We start from the raw sequence: 21,803 nt of genomic DNA on the forward strand, positions 1-21,803 counted from the left end.
TCTTTCGAGACTAATGCCAGTGGAGCACCCAGCTACATGGCAGGAAAAACAGCAACAAAGTTAAGGATAACAAGTGTTTTCTTTACTTGTTAGTTTTTTCATCTTTCCAGCGCTTCTTAGTGGTTATCCCATATGACAAGGCCTACTTGCATTAGCCTTAAGTCTACTGTTTGTGTTAAACACCTTGCGAAGTTTTCCATGTATAGGAAAGCGTATTAAGAAAACGTAAAACTTTTAGACAAACAGATTTGTAATATTTATTTTCCATTGCACATATATAGCTTATATACATGTTAGTAACCTGAAGTTACTGTGTAGTTTTGTTACAGCTGACACATATTAATATACCATGGCAAGAATCAAACTTAAGTATGACTGCATTTTTCTTAAAAAAACACACACCAAGAAATTGCACTTTTTATTAAAGTTCTTTTCCAATCTCTGGAAACCACCCACATCACTAGTAATATGTCATTAGGACTCTCAAGTGTTGCCGTTAATTTGTACACTTTTTCTTTTTAATTCAGCGGGATCATTCTATCCAATTGTGCTAGAAGATGGGACGTACTATGGATCCTCCTGCTACTTCGTCAAGGTTCATTACATGAAATGCACTACAGCTAAGCCATTATACAACTGTTATTCAACATGGAGAAACCACTCTTTAAAAATATGGAAACACGATAAAAAAAAATTCATATGGTGTATCATCAGAAGAGAAAGTGTCGGCGTTCTGCTATGAAGGATGGTCCACTACTTACATAACCGATTTAAAATAAAAATCACAGCATATGAGAGAAAGGGCGGGGCCAACGAGGTTCTTCCAATCTTCTCTTGCAAAGCGTAATCTTTCACTGTTCACAAATGAGGGTTTCTACAGCAAATCTGTTCTCGAAGTGTCGGATCTTCCGGCAGTTACTCACTTCACGTTTATGAATTCCTGGTAGGACAGCAAGCAGGTTATAGAGTTATTTTATTTAGAGGTGGGAAAATGGGAATTACCTTTTTCCCCAATGGAAGTAAAAATGTTAACTTGTCTTTGTAATGAGCTATAATTATCCATATTTGCCACAGGATCATTAGTGGAACGAAGACAGTAGTTCTGCGTCCACCCAGGCTCTAGCAAATACTACCCAACCTCCCGTTTTTACCCTACAGTCGTTCACACATACACACTGTTGGTGAAAGCAGGCCGTGCCTCGTTCCCTAGATACAGTTTCTTCCTTGGTGTTCACTTTCCTACCCAACAGGAGCACAGAGACAACCACAACCCGTAAAAACCATGGCCCTTCCAGCAAACAGCCCTTATATAGAAAATGAAACAGCTATGAATACCACAGCCAAGAGAGCTGGAGTCCCCCACCTTCATCTGACTGAGCACAGCAAAAATTATCTATGCTTAAAATCACACCGGACAACCCTAGATCCCCCTCAAACAGACCAGACATTACTTTGTTTTTAATTTATTGCTAGTGATCAAGGTTGCGGTTTCCATCAAAAGATTCTCTCTCTCCATCTCCCACTACCTCACAGCAACAATCCAATGGATTTACACAATTCTCTTTCAGGATGCCGCATTACCGTTAGAAGCCGTAAATCCATTTAAACACAGCGGCCATAATCCAGACAAAATTAAGCATTGTTCTACCTTGCATTTCAACGGGGAAGATCTGAGCACACACTTAGTATTCTTGTTAGAATGCCCTGACCTGGACTGCCCAGGCTAGCCCGATCTCATCAGATCTCGGAAACTAAGCAGAGTCGGCCCGGGTCAGTACTTGGATGGGAGACCACGAAGGAAGTCCAGGGTCACTCCGCAGAGGCAGGCAAGGGCAAAACGACCTTTGAACATCTCTCACACTGAAAACCCTATGGGGCTACTTAAAAAAAAAAAATTATTGCTAGTTGCTGTTTCCATCAAAAGATGCTTCTTCTCCATCTCCCAGTTTGGTGTAGTGGTTAGGAGCGCGGACTCTAATCTGGGAGAACCGGGTTTGATTCCCCACTCCTCCACATGCAGCTGCTGGTGTGACCTTGTGTCAGTCACAAGTTCTTCCAGAGCTGTTCTCTCAAGAACAGTTCTCGAAAGAGCTCTCTCAGCCCCACCTACCTCACAGGGTGTCTGTTGTGGGGAGGGGAAGGGAAAGGCGATTGTAAGCCACTCTGAGACTCCGAGTGAAGGGCGGGGTATAAATCCAATCTCCTCTTCATCTTCAGCGGCAGAATGGAACTTTCCTGCCTCCCCCTGCAGCCTACCAATCCCCACAAAATGGTGCTCCTGGGGGACAGGGGACCCGGAGGAATGAGATGAAGGTACTTTGCACTAGGAAGGAGAAATTGGAGGAAATTCGCAATCTAGTCTGGATCCAACCTGAGTCACCTAGCTTCATTCCGGCACATCACCCCTTGAAGGACGGAGAGGTGCCAAAAGTGAACCTCTTTTGTGTTCTCAGCAGCGCAATCCATACCTCTCAGAGCTTCCTTGCGCTGCAGTTTGTAGGTCTCCTTGTCACGGCAGAGGCGATAAATAAAAAAGCCCAGCTGATCCACGTTTTCTATGCGATCAGTAACAATCATCTGCTCGTGAATCAAGTACGACTGAGGCAAGTAAGTCCCAGCCTACAGCAAGCAAAACACACAAAAAAGTTATTTAATATACAAAATTTGCCAGAGTCACTTTCATATCAATCTTTTAAAAAAAACACAAAAAGATGTGCTTCGGGCCCACAGAATAATAAGGAAGTTTAGCTAATGAGAACCTTAGATAAAGGAATGTGACCTACTTCTAGCCAGAGGTCATTTCGGGGGGGATCGCGGTTCCCCCGGGTGAGGTACGAGGGGGCGGGGCACATGACGAAGCCCCGCCCCCTGCTTCCAGCCCTCATTCAGCCAGGAGGAGGCAGGAGAAGAGGGAGGGTAAGTTGTTTCCTCCCCGCCTCTCCCCACCCCTGCCTGCCTGGGGCCAGGGAGGGCCTTGGTGGAGCTTCCTCGCACTCCCGCCAGCCTTGCAGGTCCACCGCCGGGCCCCTGATGTCAGGGGGTGTGGCATATGCTAATGAGTTATGCTAATGAGTTCCCCTAGCTCTTTTTCTACGAAATGACCCCTGCTTCTAGCTAACAGAATCAAAACAACGCAAGATGCACTAAGACCTCAGCAACGTCAGTCTTTCAGTTGCCAAATCAGAGAGCTGGTTCTATTCCATTGAGCCTGTAAGGCTGTCTTGTTGTTCATTGTTTGGCCATCCACATTGTCCTTTGGCCAATTTGAGAAGGCTACACTCCAATGCACATTGGGACACAAGACTGGAAAATTGTGCACAAGCATTCTGGAGATGAAGAGGGCTTTTAACAGCTACTAAAAAATTTGGTTCACTCATATTTTGAAAAACACAACTGATGTAATTTCAAACTGCCACTGTTAAGGTCCATCTAATTTCACGTTATTCTTCACTCTTTTGCTTTCAAACCTCCATAGCGACACTATCCCCCAGCCCACACCCTGAAATATAAAGCTGATGAAGAATTGTGTGTATCTGATGAAAAACATGCTGATTAGACAATGACCTATATATGCATTTTATCCATACTAGAACAATATACCCTGTTTTTATATTTCCGGATGAAAAACATGCATTTTTTTAAAAAAACTGGTTAAAACCTAAGAGTACTATTGCAAGCAGTGTTCCCTCTACGCTGAGTTAGTGTGAGGTAGCTCACATTTTTTTAGCCTCCGGCTCACACATTTTTGTCTTAGCACGGGAAGGAGGGTTCCAGACCAAACTAATTCATGCAGTAGCCAAATCGCTCACTCAGAACCTTAATGCCAGTAGACCACAAAGTAGAATTTTTGCTCACAAGACTCCACAGCTTAGAAGGAGCACTGATCACAAGGTAGTGATGATATAATTGTAGGTGGAGGGTAAAGAGTAATCTCAGTAAGTGTTCCTTAATGTGTCTGATAAGTTTAGTATTTTGTGTTCAGTAATTATTGATTTGTTTTTACAGACAGTATATTTTATTGTCTGCCATCCTAGATATCCTTTGGAACAGAAATGCATGGTAAAAATCAACAAAAACAAGTAAATAAGTTGCTGAGACAGATGGGAATTTTTGGAAGAGGACAACTGGCTGCATTTGGTGGTGGTGGTGGGGTATCTGCTGTTTCTTGAGCTGTCAAAAATCCCTGCTGTTTGCAGACAAAGAGTGATATGCCCCTAGAGCGGGGGGGGGGGGCTTCAGGCAGCTCCCTTTCCTCTGCCCTCAAGCAGGGGACAGGCTTTGCCTGGAGGTGGTTAGGCGGTGCAAGGGCAGACTGGCAGCCAGCAGGATTCTGAAAACATTCTGAGAAGCAGGGCTCTTTTTGGGCAGGAAGGCACAGGAACGGAGTTCCGGCTGGCTCCCGAGTTGGCCACGCCCAGCAGGAACTCATTAGCATAATAGGCCACACCCAACGACAGAAACTTACTAGGACTGGCTACATTAGGGGTGTGTGGCCTAACATGCAAAGGGTTCGTGCTACAAAAAAAGCCCTGGGTTTTGACAACAAACAAGGTAAACAGAATAAGAAGCAAAAGGTGGGTGTGGCTGGATGACCACACTTCTGGCAATGTGGGGGTGTGGCCTAACATGCTAATGAGCTGCTCTGTCAGGGGTGTGGCCTAATATGCTAATACGTTTCTGATGTTGGGTGTGGCCTATTATGCTAATGAGTTCCTGCTGGGCTTTTTCTACAAAAAAAGCCCTGCTGAAAAGCATCTCTTGCTCAGAATTAGAATTGGGTGTGGACTCTCCTCCCATGAGTGTCCTTGCTTCACACGAGGATCCTGCTCACAGAACTCACAACACGTGCCATGTGTCTGACCAAGGACAAGTCTTGTCTTGCCCCCTCCCTCCCCCTTTTGGTTTCTTAGCAACGTCAACATCTTCAAAAGTAGACACTGCATTTTTGTTCAATCCTCAAGCCCAGAAGATTGCCTACTCTGGACTTTAGGAGACTCTCTGGGTCACGGGATGTAGATTATGGCACCCGTATGTACAGGGGTCATTTCGTAGAAAAAGAGGTGCATGAGCTCATTAGCATAATGCCACAACCCCTGACATCACTGGAAGTGTGTCAGAAGGCAACACCCACCACTCAGGCTCCACTTGGTCTTAAAGGTGCCACTGGACTGTTTTGGATTGCTAGCTGGAGGGGTGGACGTGCAGATCTGCCCTCACAGAGGAGGGAGAGCTTGTGCCTGAAGGCAGGCCGGGTGGGGGGGCCTCTGGAACTTACCTGGCTGCTTCTTGCTCCTCGTGGCCCAACTGAGGGCTGCTGGGAGCAGGGAATGGGGCTTGTTGCATGTGCCCGCCCCCTGGGCTCCTTACTGCTGGAGCTCTACTCCTGTGCACTCCTGCAGGAAATGACCACTGCGTACGTATAAGTCTAACCTAGGATCCCCAACACAGTACCTGTGGACACTTTTCCTGTTGCTCATCACGGGTGGGTGGGGCTAAGTTGGGCTTTTGTCCAGCAAGGCTTCTGATTGGCCACTGGAGATTTGACTGGCTATGCAGATTTTTTTAAAAAATGCCGTTTCAGCAGCAGCTGCCACCGCGACACAAGCAACTTTACTGTGTGGCTGAAGTTAAGCAGTGGCAGACATTGTATGACGGGCACCACCTCGTGCAGAGCCATTTTGTGGCTGCGGTCACCACACCGTGTCAGAATTCGAAAGGTGCACACAGGCTTGGAAAGGGTAGGGACCCTTGCTCTGTTAAATTTAAAATTCAGTTAATGGGGGAAAGAACTCACAATTACCTCGTTGATGTATACTGTTTTATGGGTGGGATCTGCAGTTAACTTTGGATCTGAATTGGCATCTAGTATTCAGCCTGTGGAAGGGGACTTCCCCCTCCAGCTGCCGCCACCCACAGCTCTCTGAAAAGGCTTGAGATGCAAGGCAGAGGGGGAACCAGAAGCTACAGGTGCAGCCCACCCATCCCTTGCCTATCATTCCTCGAAGCGGCACTCTGGATCCGATCCCATAGTACTTTGTGCTCACACAGACTTTTCTAACAATTTACAGGTTTAACAGATACAGGTGACTACGTTACGAAGAGGCTGGCTGCAATTTGATCATACCTTGATATTGATCAGCAACTCCAAGAAGTTTTTAGGCGGCATAACCACCGACGTGTTTAGAGGAATGACGTAGCACTTATCTAGGCTAAGATCAAGGTAAGCTGTGAGTCTCTGATGAGGAAATGCAGATCATCGTGTTAGTCGTTTTGGAACAAATTTAAGTGAGTAACAAACTCTAATTAGCCACCATTTTTTCCTGTTGAAGTCTATCCCATAGACTGATTGTCAAAAGCATTTTGGGGTATGCCCAAGACACAGCTTCCATTATTTTCTATATCGGCTTTCACAATTCAATCTGTGCAGTGGATAGGATGGTAAAGTTCAACGTCAGGCTGAAGATTTCGAGAACCATTTTAATGCTCCATCATGTAACAAACTATCTGCAAGTAAAAAACTAGAGGGAAAACACATTTCCTACGGTGCTACTTTTACAAAATTCTTTATAGAGAAAAGCATTAAAACTAGTTTATCATCTTAAGACTCTACCATTTCACTGAGCGGCAAGCACAAAGCAGGCCTGATACGGCAGCTGGCAAAACATAACATCAATCGCGTAATTTATGCTGTTTTAATTTATTAAAAAATGCCATGAGAGACTATCACACAGCCGAAGTACTTTGTATGAATTAGAATTCTTCACATTCAAATGAGTTGGATCCATACGGAATCACCGTTAGATACAGCCAAATCATCCAAAACAGCGGGCGACATCAAATTATTCTTTAATGCAGTTTTTTTAAAATTCAGCACACTGAAACACCCAGTTCTTGGTCCTGTAGGACCTCAGATGAACATGCAGGGGTTGAGAATTCTGAAATGAACTCCGACTGCTATGTTAACGCGGCCTGATTTATGCAGCCCATTATACAAAGCAGACAAATTGGCACTTTGCGTATCCCCTCCCAAACAGAGTCTTTAAATAACAAAACTGGGGGAGAGGAGGAATCTTTCCATAATACAGATTTTTTAGAACCCTGAAAACCTTTCCCCACTATTTCTTTGTCTAGGACAACAGCTAGGAAAACAAATTAGGTCCTTGGTTAATGCCTGGGATCTGTGTCACTTGCAGGTCCACAAACAAACCTGTCTGCTTACACTGGATCTAGCATGTGACTATGCTGTGCAGCAAGTCTGCTCCCACCCCTGGTGACACTTGCATACCATTTGCTAATGCAAACCCTGCTTTCAAATGAGCAAGGAAGTGAAAGAAAGGACATGCTCCGATTACACCTGGAGCTTCTCAGGTGATCCTCACCCTTTGAAAATCATGAACGATATCGGCCGGATCGCTGTCCGCAAACTCTGGAATGGGCACACTGATGAACTCCACGTCCTCCTCCTCCAGGATCTGAATGTTCTCTTCAATTATCTGGTAACGAGGAGCTGGAGCGCCCACGTCGGGTTCTGTTAGGGTCAAGCCATCCTCGATATACTTTATCCCACAGAAGTAGACACCACTTTCCTAAAAAGATAAGCCTAAGTTAAAACGCAAAAGTATTACGCAAGCTCCTGGACTGTTCTGTCTTGATGAGCTTTAAACGATGCCTCGGCCCCCTTTCCGTTCTCTCGCCTTCCTCTGAGTGAGGAGGGAATATTAATATCACTGTCACGGTCTGAGTAAAAAGACACCTGCCGGGGCTCTCTGAGCAAAAAGACAGGCCAGCAGCCCACTCAAAGTGCTTGTCTAGCAAATCCAGTCACCAAACCCTTCATGCTACAAGCGCAACGGAATGAGTGAAAGGGACATCCCTCTGCTCAGAAGAAGGAACAGGGCGAGCAAAAGGTGTAAACGAAAGAATCCGCTTCCCTCTTGGGTAACATGTTCTTGCTTCCAAGATTCTCAGATATTTTAAGAATTATGATGATACTGGGATGGCACACAGATGCGACTCAGATCACAGGGGCTGCTAACCAATATTCCCTCTAAGCTGTGGAGTCTTGTGAGCAAAAGTTCTACTTTGTGAGCTACTGGCATCAAAGTTGTGAGCGAGCGTGCTTCATCAATTAGTTTGCTCTGGAGCCATCCTTCCTGGGGTAAGACAAAAATGTGTGAGCCGGAGGCTAAAGAACTGTGAGCTAGCTCACACTAACTCAGCTCAGAGGGAACACTGTATGCTAACCCCAATTGCACATGCATGCAGGGTGGATTTTAAAAAAAATGGTTTTTTAAAAAACCAGATTTTTATTTAAATTGAATTTTGTTTGATAAAATGCTGTCTGAGGAAAAATCTATCTAAAGATAGCTTTCTGTTTAAGATACAGTATAGCCCAAAGGTTCTTCATCATGAAATGAGGATTAATTTTTAATTACGCAGTATGAGACTATATTCATGCAATTTATTTTTTTTAAAAAAATTGTAAATAAATTTCATTAATTCATTCATTAGGGCCCCAGTGTAATTCTCCCCCAAAGGTTTCTGTGTTATTTGCAGTAAATTTTCTATACCATCACAGATGCTTGGTTCTGCCGTTCTCAAAACTGTGAATTTGTGTCTGCAGAGATAATATGCCTCTTCTTAACAAAAAATGTTTTTAAATAAACAGAGTTGAGAAAGAGACCTCAATCCTAATGTTCCTCTGCAAATCTATATACACAGACTCAGCCCTTTAACTCCTAAGTGCTAAGTTTCAAGGAGCAGAGAAGATTGTTTGGGGTGGAATAGAGCTGGAAAAGGAGGCGCTTTAGTCTTAGCCATTCTAAAGTTTCTGTTATTGCTGACTGCTCTACTTCTGGCAGAACCGAAAAAGAATTAAGTCAACTGAATTTTCCAGGTGCAAATGCAAATTGTTAGTTCCACCTTGTAAGTCTTGGCAGGCTTGACCTTGTAAGTCTTGGCAAGCTTGACTCCTTTGCCTTGTTTAGTTATATGAACTTTTGGGGGGAAATCTATATCTACTAGGACTTTGGAGATTTGCGGCTTGGAGAACAAAGGAGACACAATAGTATTCCCAAAGACCCTAGCTGGGAAGATCCCTCTAGTTCCAAGAAAGGTTTTCTACGAAATAACAGTGAAGGTATTTTTGGGCTGTTAAAACATCTCTGTGTTTGGTTCGAACTGTTCAGCCTTTCTGTCAAGGATAAGTCTATCTGGCTGTGATTCTCTGGAAATAGTGTTCTTCGGTGGACGGTAGCTTGTTTTTTAGAATCCCAGTTAGGTGTCTGACTCTTATACTGACAGACAATTAAGCAAATCTTGTGTGGTGGCAATGTCAGATTATACAGCTTCCTATTTTCTTCTGTTTCAGGTCCAAATCAAAATAGTCTCTTTCAGCCTCAGAAGAGCCGGCACCTACAGGCCTCATTTAATCTTGGCACAGTCCTTGTGAGTTGTTTGGAGTTAATTTGTAAAAATCAGATCAACAGTTTCGGCAGTCAGAAGGGAAAGCGCTTCTGTTTGCTGTTGTTGTCCAGTTGCACAGTCGAGTCGGACTCTAGTGCATTGTTAGCTCCCTCTGCCCTTCTTGCTCCTTGTGGTAAGTCTTGTGGTGGGCTGTACATTTCTGCAATTGGAGTTCCCTGTGAATTTGAGAGATCAGCTAGAGGAGCATAACGGTTGGCAGTTGGTGTGTTGAGGATTATGGTCTCTTTCGGAGTAAAATAGTCCTCTGTTCTTTTCTGTTTACAAACAGGGCGTGTGGGTGACGTGCTCTTTCTCTGAGACCTATCTCTTTAGCCAGGAGCTTAAACACTTAAATCTGTTCTACTATATCTTCAAAGCTTTGAAGCTTTAAAGCTCTCTGGCATTATATTTGGCAAGAGTCAGTAGAAGAACAGAGGATCGACTCCAGAAAATAATTAATTACAGCTGTGGCTCAGCTTCTCGGGCTTATCACAGCAGGATGATTCAAGGTAAACCCCGTTGTTTAATTATAGTAAGATAACAGATCGTTTCCTTCCGTTTCTAAGTAGGATAGTTGTAGTTTTATGAGGCAGATGCCAGTTTGGGGAATTGAGAGAAATTGGAAGCAACCAAGGTGAGTCAAATAAGATAAAATACAATTATAACTTGCAGAGAGTCGTAGCCGGAGCTTTCATCTTGGATGAGGAAGTTAAGCACGAAGTTTGAGGAGGGAGGGGCAAGCAGTACAAATGAAAGTGAAACTTTTTGTGCAGAATACTCCAGAAGTCTTGTTCTTTGTGAGTGTGTCCCCATGGATGTTTAAGCAAATACAGGCATATATATGCTGTATAATGTTATCGTTTCAGTTACACAAAACAATTTAAATTATTATTGTTATGGGTAATGATTATTTTTCTCCTTCCAATAAAGTACAGCAGAAAGGTTGACCGAATATGAACGATAACTTATTAAATCGGAGACAGTTCATCTCACAACAATTTCATAATTATCTATTTCAAGTAGTAAATAATCACTCATTTTCTGATATACTGGTAAAACTAATTTACCGTTAATTTTCAGTGATTCAGTAAATTACTCCTAGGAGTAAGCCCTCCTTATGAAGACTTGAATAGGATTCTGAGTAGACCTGCTTAGATTTACTCCGTAAGTGTCTCTATATTGCAAGCGGTGAATTGAAGCACATCAACTACACTGTGGCCAATATCTCACTGCGGGGCGGAATAGCCAACTCAGAGCAAGCCTAGAGTCACCTGAAAGAGCAATTTCTGCTTTATTTTAATACTTCAGAAGCTCAAAAAATTGAAATGAGCAACAAGTTCATGAGAGAGGAGCAACAGCTCAGTGGCACAGCACAAGCTTTGAATGTAGAAGATCCCAAGTTTAATCTCCAGAATCACCAATTAAAGGCATCACAGGAAGCAGGACCCAGACGGATTTCCCGGTCTCAGACCTTAGAGAGCTGACGACACTCAAGATAGACAGGTTCTACGCTAGGTGGAACAACAACCAGTGTTTGTCTAAGGCAATTACATATGATCATAATGCCATTTCTGAATGCTACACGGGCATTTGTATAGTCTGCAATGGGTACTCTGCTTCCAGGCCACTTAAAAAGACCCATGTAATGTTTACAAATGACAAAGTCATATATATATATTTTTTTTTTAAACCCTTCCAATTTCAAATTTTTGATTTGGCCCTGTGATTCCAAACAGCCTCTATCCCAGGCCCATAGCCAAGATTCTGTGGCTTGTGGGGCAAAAAATTTTCTGGTGGGGCTGAAGTTCTCAGTGCAGAAAGGTCAGAATTCTGAGGATTAGGACTCAGCTACTGTGGAATCAAGTCTTTTAAAATCAGAGCATAGAGGCTTCTGCAAATCTTAGCTCCAGAGTGTGACGACAGCAGGCTGAGAACAGGTGGGTGGGTGGGTGGGAGGGAGGAAAATAAATTTTCTAGTAGATGGTAGGCATGACATTGGAAATACTTATTTGGGTTTGGCCAGGGTAGAAGCTGAAGAGAGCTTTAAGGCAGACTCTTCTCTCTCTGAGTCTTCTCAAGCTGCCTATTCTACATGGGTGTTCTTAACCATTTAGCCAATAGAAAGCTGATATTTCTGCCAGTCTAAGCAACAATTCTGATAACAAGCCAGCAGGTGAGGGTGATGACTTCTATAATCAAGAAAGCTAATACTTAGGTAGAAAAACTCTCTTAAAGGAGACCTGTTTCTTGACACAGAGTTAGAAGGTATCCTAGGGGTCACCTACTCCAACCCCCTTGTTCAGTGCAGAAATTAGTCAACTACAGCACCCCCACTCTGCTTAAAGGAGCACATGCCTTTAAAAATGTTTTTAAATGATTGAAAAAAGCATTTACAGGAGAAATTCTTGGGGGTCTGTTCCTTTAAGAAAGGGGGCAGAGCCCCCAAAAGCCCCACTGTGGCTTTTGGACTGCAAAAATAACTCAATTCAGATATTTTAATAATCTGCTGGAAACATTTCAAATACTTTCTGATGACACACTCGCCTATAAAGACCTGTTGTTGGTCTAACAAACAGGAAGCACCTTCACAACCTCTTCTACCGGCCAGGTAGGAAGGATGAACTTCTATTCTGTCCTATATCATCCTAAAGTCAAATGTTATCTAGAGTGTGCTTTGTTTTTTGAGCAAGTTTTGTCAAATATATCAAAACTGTCCAAACGGAAAGACTATCCAATTTGATGTCCTTGTTTCCACATGAAGTCGGTAATACTTTAAATCGCCAACACAACTGAAGCAATTCATTCAGCTTACCTGATGTGAAAAATACTTGTACAGATAGGCACCCCCAAGTATCACAACGGCAAGCATAAAAGCCAGCCCAAAGCACATACACCAACACCAACACCAAGCTCTCCTTTGTCGAACAGGCACCACGGCCTCAGGATCCTACAGATAAAAGGAAAACAAAACAATAAGTCTCCACAAAGTTGTGGTGTGATTAGGCGAGTCCAGAAACCAACCCAGTTTGAATACTGGCAAGGCTATTTTTGGGCAGGAACGCACAGGAATGGAGTTCCGGCTGGCTCTCGAGTTGGCCACGCCCAGCAGGAGCTCATTAGCATAACAGGCCACACCCAACAGATGAAACTCATTGGAATTGTCTACATTAAGGGTGTGTGGCCTAACATACAAAGGAGTTCCTGCTACAAAAAAAACCCTGGGTTTTGACAACAAACAAGGTAAACAGAATAACAAGCAAAAGGTGGGTGTGCCTGGATGACCACACTTCTGGTAACATGGGGGGTATGACCTAATATGCTAATGAGCTGTACTATCAGGGGTGTGGCCTAATATGCTAATGAGTTTCTGCTGTTGGGTATGGCTTATTATGCTAATGAGTTCCTGCTGGGCTTTTTCTACAAAAAAAGCCCTGAATACTGGCATCCTCATTCCTACCTCCTTTACTTGCACTTGAGTACGCAGCTGTTCAGCGGGGTGGGGAGATAGTTATTCTCGAACTGCAAGGGCCGTTCCAACAAAAGATGAACTATGAATACACTGCCTACTCAAGGTGGAAGAGCAAAAGCTTGCAGTGGAGCTTCACTGTTAAAGGTTAGCCAGATTTTGTGCATTCTGTAATTTCCTTGGGTATGCCAGAAGCTTTCTCCTGCAAGTACCAACATCTCTGGGCTACAAATCTTTCCAACAAAGGCAAAGGTTGCCACAATCATCTGCTTTTTACACAACTTCTGTTTCTCTCCGATACCACCCTTTGCTGCCAGTGAGAGCTAATGTACCACATGGCATGCCTGTGTCTCCTCCCCGGGGAGCTGTTGTTTCAATGGCTGTGTATTTTGCCATCACGAGCCAAGTCCTCAGACGAGTTTCTTCACATAAGCCATTCCAAATCATTCCAGTGCTAGGACTCTGTATTCCTTCTTCAGCTGCAGCAAACGCCCTCCCTAAAACCGAGGCCTGTAAATGGCCTTCCCATGAGAAGCGACGCACTTGAGCATTTGCTTCAGAAAGAACGCAACGCTCCACTTAGCTTCGACTTTTAGCTAGCTTACACAATAAGTACAGTACAGGTCAAAAGGGCGGATGTTTTCACCTTGGGGTCGGCAGGGAAGCGGAGAAACAACAGCTGTGTCAATTCTTTTTTCAGCAAAAGCAAAAGAGAGCCGCTTCGAGGCTTAAAGTGTGACAGTGGGGAGAAAGCAATGGGGAAGGGGGTAAAAGCACAGGACTGGTGGGTTTGGGAAAGGACTTTGATGTGGCGCCATGTTGGAGATGCTTCTGCATGGAGGAAGAAGAAGAAGAAGAGGAGGAGATTGGATTTATACCCTGCCCTTCACTACCCAAAGGTGTCTCAGAGCGGCTTACAAACTCATTTCCCTTCCCCTCCCCACAACAGACACCCTGTGAGGTAGGCAGGGCTGAGAGAGCTCTTGACAGAAACGGCTCTTTTTCAAGAACAGCTCTTATCAGAGCTATGGCTTGCCCAAGGCCATCCAGCCAGGTGCAAGTGGAGGAGTGGGGGAATCAAACCCGGTTCTCCCAGATTAGAGTCCACGCACTGAACCACTACACCAAACACTACACTGCAGCAGCATGGGAGGTTGGGCAGAATTAAGACAGCAAGAGACCCTTGAAGTCTTATAAGGGACTGAAGTGGAAGAACTGCTGCATTGCTTATTATTGTGAGAGCTCCAAATACATACATAGCAGACCCCGTTTCTCAAGAATGCTTCTTCGAATTCAGAAACTTCCTCTCGCAAAGGGTTTGACTAGCTGCAGAGCTGTCCATGAAAATACTTGTAGCAGAGAAATTCATTCATGCCTTGTGATGACAGCGAGCCTGATTTCACATCTGAATTATGCACATAGTTCCCCAGCGTGGGTCATGGGTAGAGTGCTTGAACTAGGATTTGGGAGAACCAGGTTCGAATCCCTGCTCTGCCATGGAAGCCTGCTTGGGCCAGTCACACACTCTCAGGTTGACCTACCTCACCAGGCTGTTGTGAGGGTAAAATGGAAGGGCGAATTACATAAGACACCTTGGGTCCCCCACCAATGTTCCCTCTAAGCTGTAGAGTCCTGTGAGCAAAAATTCTACTTTGTGAGCTACTGGCATTAAAGTTGTGAGCAGGTGATTTGGCTACTGCATAAATTAGTGTGTTCTGGAGCCCTCCTTTCTGAGCCAAGACAAAAATCTGTGAGCCGGAGGCTTAAAAACTGTGAGCTTACTCACACTAACTCAGCTTAGAGGAAACACTGGTCCCCACTAGGGATAATGCTTGGGTATAAATGAAGTAAATAAATAAAGCTGGGCTGCTGGAGGCAATCGGTTTGTCTAGCCCAGCCTCCTGGAACTAAGACTGACGCCCAATCAAGTCTACGAGACTGACTTGCATCACCCATGTTGTTGCAACCTGCCACAAGAAGACACCGAGGTCCACAAAAAAACCAAAGCAGTTTCCAGACTGCATAACTTTGTCTAATTCTTAAGCGTACTTGCAGGAACGGTCAAAAGTTCATCAAAACAAAATTTCATCCGTTCATCCTGCGAGACAGCCGTTCTGCATTACAAGCATACAAAGCCTGGTGCCCTGGGTATACAGTGTATGTCCCGGATATTTTTACTTCACATACTCTAGGAATCCGCCCCGGAACTAAAAACAGATTCCAGAAATTAAACCCTGCTCCAAAATCATATTCCAAGCCCCTCAAGGAAGATACTTCCAACTTCAATAAGATTTCCTAGTAATATGTATTTTCTTTTCGAGGAGAAACTTCTGCAAATATTGGATAGGTACAACCAGGGCTATTTTTCTGCAGGAACGCACAGGAACAGAGTTCCGGCTGGCTTCAGAGTTGGCCACACCCACTACAGCCAAAACCTCTGCGTGTGTGGCTACAGAGGGAAGGCCTGGAGAGCGCCCCTCTATGACTCCGAGGCGGGCAGGCCAGGCCTCCCCATGCCTTCCCCAGCCTGTCCAAGGGCTGGCTTGCCTGGGCTCCCTGCAGCCGCGGGGCACCCAGGCAAGCCAAGGGAAGGCATGGGGGTGTGGCCTAATATGCCAATGACCTGCGTTGTCAGGGCTGTGGCCTATTATGCTAATGAGTTCCTGCTGGGCTGTTTCTACAAAAAAGAACCCTGGGTACAACAGTTACAGCTTACAGGGTAAAAATTTTACAGGATGTTGGGAAGTATAGTTATATTGTACTAACCCAGGCTAGCCTGATCTTCTCAGGTCTTGGAAGCTAAGCAGGGTCGGCCCTGGTCAGTACTTTGATGGGAGACCACCAAGGAATGCCAGTGCCACGAAGCGGAGAAAGGTGATGGCAAACCACCTCTAAATGCCTCTTGCCTTGAAAACCCTATTGGGTCACTGTAAGTCAGCTATGACTTGATGGCAAAAGATAAACAAACAAAAAACTGTACGTGTATAAACATTACTTACATAGTATTTGCATTTTATAAGCAGTGCAGGAAAGGGGTGGCAGTGAAGAACGGGAATTCTGAGATGGTTCTTAGCTCCAAAGAGCCGAATTCTAAACCTGCCTCTTTTGGCTCCTATTTTAGTTCACTTCAACTCTGGCCTAATGTCTCAGGCAAGGGCTTTTTCTCCATCTTGTCTGTGCAGGGGCCATGCCTCCTCGTCCAAAGGCCTCCCCACCCCCACATCCTACTACAGAATATACACAGAATGTGGGCACCAGTCCGTTTTATTTCCGCCTGCTCCCCATTTCTACACACAGCTCCCCTAACCACTGGACTGAAGGGATTAGAAATGAGAAGGACTGCTCTTAACTCTGCCTGCAAGCCTCTATGACCATATTCTGGGTGGGGGGGGGGAGCAAGAATTGGTTCAATGCTGTTAGCCATGTGGTCACAACGGTTTCTGTGCATACTTGGCAGGAGAGTTATCCTAGAAAAAGAGGTGCAGGAGCTCATTACCATAACTCATTAGCATAACTTATTTGCATATGCCACACCCCCTGACATCACCGGAAGTGTGTCAGAAGGCAACACCCACCGCTCAGGCTCCACTGGACTGTTTCGGATTGCTAACTATTGGGGGGGGGGGAGCGTGCAGATCTGTCCTCGCAGAGGAGGGAGAGCTTGTACCTGAATAAAACTTGGTCTTAAAGGTGCCACTTTTTGGACTGGGGGGCCGGGGGGGGGCTCTGCAACTTACCTGGCTGCTTCTTGCTCTGACTGAGGGCTGCTGGGAGCAGGGGGTGGGGCTTGTTGCATGTGCCCACCCCCTGGGCTCTTTACTGCTGGAGCTCTGCTCCTGTGTGCTTCTGCAGGAAATTACCCCTGGTTATCAGTGGGTGATACCGTGATTGGCAGTGACTGCTTTGTAGCCATGAAGTCTGTGGAAGTGCCTGCCACCATTGCTGTGCTAGCTTTTCTCGTCTCAAAATATATACAAAGGCCTGGGCAAAATGGCTGCACATTGTAGGAATTTGATCAGAACGTGTGGGTCGTGAGCTACTAGAAGATAATGACAACTGGAGAATATATTAACGCATTACCAGATTAAGGTAAATTTTGCAAAAGGAAGTGAATTATGTCAATCATGACCCACACTCAAAAGTCTGCATATATCAAAACGGGTATGCTAAATGACATTAAGAGGACCGAAAAAACAGCAATGAAAAGCTATGTTAGCACCTGGCCACTGGACACTGCGAGACCAGCAAAGTCTACCAGATCTAATTAGAAAATTCCCATGTAACACTCCTCCCCAAAGCCTTCCTTTCCTGAGGATGGCAGCATGTTTTCTCTTGGCATCACTGAACAAATTTGATGGACGCTGACTGTGTACAGACAGACCTAAGGAAAATGATGACACATTTGCATGGATTCTTGACTTCTTTTGAATATAAAATATCTTGGTAGGATGATGAGGGAAAGTCAAAGCTGCTTTTTTACTACTGGAGTCAGGAAGCAATTTACCCTGACGCTAACGAAAGGCGGAACTGAGATAGGGACAACTAACGAGAATTAATTCCCGTAACTGCTTTCTTTGATTTAAATGGCCTTTCCCAAATTTTCCATAGTTTGAGTCCAAGCATTCAAAATAAACCACTGACATTTCAGGCTGCTATCCACTGAAACAAGCTTTTTATTTTAATTTGCAGCTACGTTGGAGGTCAGCTACAGCTCTATCAATATTTGTTTCCAAAGTCAATTCTACGTTAATATATTACTCCAAAAGAAAGGCCCCAAACACCAATTCCCTCTCTATTCCCCGCAAAGGAAGGGCAAGATATTGTAGAAACAGAAGAAAATCCTGTGATAACTGCTCCTAAACCACTAACTTTAGGATTAGAATGTAAATCAGAAAGCTAAACAACAGTGAAATTTTTTGTCTGTGATTTTTCCATCTTGTCTATATAATTGTGCTTCAGACTAGGCCAAGCAGTAAAGTTAATCTCAGAAGTCTCACAGGCAAGGCGCAAGACCGAAATTAAATTCCAGAGCACTGTAGAATTTATAATCTCGTGAGCTAAGAACTTAATTTATTAGCTAAAATGTCTGAGGGAAGTGCCAAATAAATTATGAAGACCATGTCCCAACTACTCTGCATATGAACATTTTCCCAGACACTAACATAATACATTCTGCTAAATACGACTAAAGGAAGAATAAAAACGGAAATCAAACTAATAATTCTTCTTACAGTCCCTTTTCCCCACACAGTGAATCGACACTGTAAAGACTACTGACGGAATTAACTCTCAGCCTTAGCTCTCCCCTCTACCACCCAACCTGCCCCATAAAGAATTCTCAATTTGATTTCCGTATCTAAAGAAATGAGTGGTGACTCATCGTAAAAGTTGTTCCTCTTTAAGGCTCTGCTGAACTGTCTCGTATTGATGCTGACTGGCTCCCTTGTGGTCAAGGTGAGATTCAGACTAGAGATTTCTCCGCTCAGGCATTTAGCCATTATTATGCTATACTAGCACTCAGAAATCTGACACCATATAATATTTCAAACAGCTGCACAATCTAGACAGTTACAAAACACATAAAAGCTGTCCAAATGCAGTATCTGTTTTGTACGCTACTATCCTCCATGTCATTTAGGAAATGTAGCTCCTTTAGTGCATATTAAACCCCTTCCATTTTAGACAGAAGCTCAACAATGACAAACCTGGGGCCTTAGTAACTTTATGTGCATGGATTCAATAACTCAAAGTCCATTTGCTGGTTTTCTGTGGCGTTGCAGCTCAGTGGCATATCACGGCACAAATAGAGTCGTAAATTTTTATTTTTCTGTAGGTTTATATGCCAACTCTTCATAGGCCTGCTCATGGTGGTTTACAAACAACTTAATTTTTAAACTCAGGATGACAGGAGGAAACATTTCCAGAATGCTTCGATCTACTATCATCACGACCCCCTAACACTGGCCATCAAAACCTGTGGAGTAGCGGTTAAGAGAAAACTCCCTCTAAGCTGTGGAGTCTCGTGAGCAAAAATTCTACTTTGTGAGCTATGGACATTAAAGTTGTGAGCAAGTGATTAGGCCACTGCACAAATTAGTTTGCTCTGGAGCCCTCCTTCCTAAGGCAAAAACGTGTGAGCCGGAGGCTAAAAAACTGTGAGCTAGCTCACACTAACCCAGCTTAGCGGGAACACTGACCTTAAGACTGTCAGATATCATGGATACCCAGGTTTGAATCCCTACTTGTGCTATAAATGCCTGCTGGCTGGGTGACCTTGGGCCAGTCACATTCTCTCCACCTAACCTACCTCACAGGGTTGCTGTGAGGATAAAATAATGGAGCCCGACAGGAGAAGGCTGTAAGCCACTTTGGATCCCCACTGAAGAGAAAGGCAGGGCACAAAATGAATAAAATGAAGCAAACCTCTGCTGCCAGGCCAGCAATTACTAATTTTTTGGACACAACTGCAAGAGGAGGCTTTGCGGCAACAAAACCTTTAAGGCTCCCTGTTTAGCTTTGGTCCTGCAGCCTCCAACGATGACCCCTCCCCAACCAGTGCTCCCTCTAAGCTGTGGAGTGTCTTGTGAGGAAAAAATCTACTTTGCAACCCTCTAAGCTGTGGAGTCTTGTGAGCAAAAATTCTGCTTTGTGAGCTACCAGCAGTAAAGTTGTGAGCAAGCGATTTGGCTACTGTGTAAATTAGTTTGCTCTGGAGCCATCCCTTCCTGAGCGAAGGCGAAAATCTGTGGGCCGGAGGCTAAAAAACTATGAGCTGGCTCACCCTAACTCAGCTTAGAGGGAACACTGTTTGCAAGCTACCGACATTAAAGTCGTGAGCAAGCGATTTGGCTGCTGCATAAATCACTTTGCATCGTGGCTTCACCTTTCACTTAGCTATACCTGAATCTTTGACAACACAGCACACTAACTGACCCCGGATATCCAAGATCATGCTCCTATACATGTACATGTCAGTATACAGTACTCTCAGGCAACTCACACATCCTTGTAACAACTATGCTGAACCAAAATTCCAGTTCTCCATCACAATTGCACTATTAACCCTTCTGTCCTTAAATTCTGAAGTTTACCTAATCCTATTTGTCTTGTTACTCTGAAACACTGCATGTTGTTTAGTTGTTGATATTCAATTGTTTGCACTCAATTTCAAAAAAAATTATAAAGAAACCGTAAAATAAAATAAACAAATCAGTTTGCGCTGGAGCCATCCCTCCTGAGCTAAGACAGAAATGTGTGACCCGGAGGCTAAAAAACTGTGAGCTGGCTCACACTAACCCAGCTCAGTGGGAACATGGCCCCAATGCTCCCTCTAAGCTGTGGAGTCCTGTGAGCAAAAATCCTACCTTGTGAGCTACTGGCATTAAAGTTGTGAGCAGGTGATTTGGCCACTGCATAAATTAGGTTTACTCTGGAGCCCCCCTTCCTGAGCGAAGACAAAAATGTGTGAGCCGGAGGCTAAGGAACTGTGAGCTGGCTCACACTAACCCAGCTCAGTGGGAACACGGCCCCCAAGCCAATGTTCCCTCTAAGCTTTGGAGTCCTGTGAGCAAAAATCCTACCTTTGAACTACTGGCATTAAAGTTGTGAGCAGGTGATTTGGCCACTGCATAAATTAGTTTACTCTGGAGCCACAAAAAATGTGTGAGCCGGAGGCTAAAAAACTGTGAGCTGGCTCACACTAACTCAGCTTAGAGGGAACACTGCCCCCAACACCCACCCCCGTTGCAAAGGGCTCTTCGGCGTTTTATCCTTAAAGAAACCCTCCGGGCTTCTGCTGCAGCCTTGCAGGAGAGAAAGCAAGCGAGGCAGCGGCTGCGGTTCCCCCCTGCACTTCAGATCCAGATCTGGGGGGAGTGATAACTGCAGAGTGAGAGGAGGAGAAGGCGGCTTTTAAAGATGGGGGAGAGACGCGGGGGGCGGGGGAGAGAGAGAGCCAAGCCGGAGCCAGCCCGAAGGCGGCCGGGCTAAAATAAAACCTCCTAAAAGTAGCAAAGCAAAAGACAAGCCCCGGTCGTCAGCCATTTTAGATGCGGGAGCGCAGTCGCCAATCCCCGGCGGCCAGACACCTCCACCACCCCCACCCCCGGTCCTCCTCCTCGGCCGCCTCCGCGCCGTGAACACCCCTCCGGAAGAGGCCTCGAGAAGACCCCCGACGGAGCCCCTTCCAGGCCCAGCGCCCCAGCCCTGCAACCGGGGATGGGGGGGGCGCCGCCGACGCCGCTCCCGGGCCTGAGCTGCTGAGGCTGCTGCAGCGGCCTCCTCCTCCTCCTCCTCCTCCTCCTCACCTTGCCGTCGGCGGGCACGATGAGCACCTGGCCCAGGCTGCCGCCCTCCTTCCCCTCCTCGTCCTCCTTCTTGCCGCCCTCCTTCTGCGCCAAGGCCGAGTTGAACGACACCTTCACCATGGCGGCGGCGTTGGCGGCGGCGCTGCTGCTCTCCTCAGTTCTGAGGTGATTCCCGGCAGCTTCCGCCTCACGGCTCCGGCTCTCCTCCTCCCCAGCCAGAAAGCCGTCGGGGGGCTGGAGGCGCTTCTCTGGCTCCGCCCCGGAGGCCAACCGAGCCGCGGCCGGGAAGGGGGGAGGAGGAGGAGGAGGGACGGCTCCGAGGCGAATTTGGGCCGGGGTGGTGGTGGTGATGGTGCTCAGGGACTAGCCTCGGAAGAGTCCATTCAGACGTGCGCTGGGAGATCCGTGTTCGCCCCCCGCCCCCAAGGGCCTGATTTGGATCAGGACCGCCTGGGCTGAAGTGGGGCTTACATTCCCTCTCCTCAGGGTATCTGTCTATCTATGGCTGCTGCCACACACCCTAAGTAATCCACTTTCAATCCACTTTCAGTGCACTTTCAAAGTGG

At 45.5% G+C, this 21,803-nt stretch overlaps 1 protein-coding gene across 1 annotated transcript; it reads right to left on the reverse strand.

Moving 5' to 3' along the window:
• Positions 1-826: 826 nt before the first annotated feature.
• On the reverse strand, positions 827-21,500 carry ITM2B (integral membrane protein 2B). Its single transcript, XM_015414092.1, has 6 exons — positions 21,238-21,500; positions 12,278-12,412; positions 7,380-7,586; positions 6,125-6,235; positions 2,469-2,619; positions 827-940 (listed from the first exon to the last, which is right to left on the reverse strand). The coding sequence occupies exons 1-6, from the start codon at positions 21,355-21,357 to the stop codon at positions 852-854; spliced, it is 813 nt and encodes a 270-aa protein (XP_015269578.1). The 5' UTR covers positions 21,358-21,500; the 3' UTR covers positions 827-851.
• Between the last annotated feature and the right edge of the window lie 303 nt (positions 21,501-21,803).

Source organism: Gekko japonicus, unplaced genomic scaffold, assembly GCF_001447785.1.
Source record: "Gekko japonicus isolate JY-2015 unplaced genomic scaffold, Gekko_japonicus_V1.1 scaffold1230, whole genome shotgun sequence".
Classification (NCBI taxonomy): domain Eukaryota; kingdom Metazoa; phylum Chordata; class Lepidosauria; order Squamata; family Gekkonidae; genus Gekko; species Gekko japonicus.

Excerpts from the sequence above, each read along its gene's own strand:
- ITM2B (XM_015414092.1), bottom strand. The coding sequence starts at position 21,357 with ATGGTGAAGGTGTCGTTCAACTCGGCCTTGGCGCAGAAGGAGGGCGGC. Across the intron at positions 6,236-7,379 it reads TCGTTCATGATTTTCAAAGG|AGACTCACAGCTTACCTTGA; the intron begins GTGAGGATCACC and ends TTTCCTCATCAG. Across the intron at positions 2,620-6,124 it reads AGTTGCTGATCAATATCAAG|GCTGGGACTTACTTGCCTCA; the intron begins GTATGATCAAAT and ends TGCTTGCTGTAG.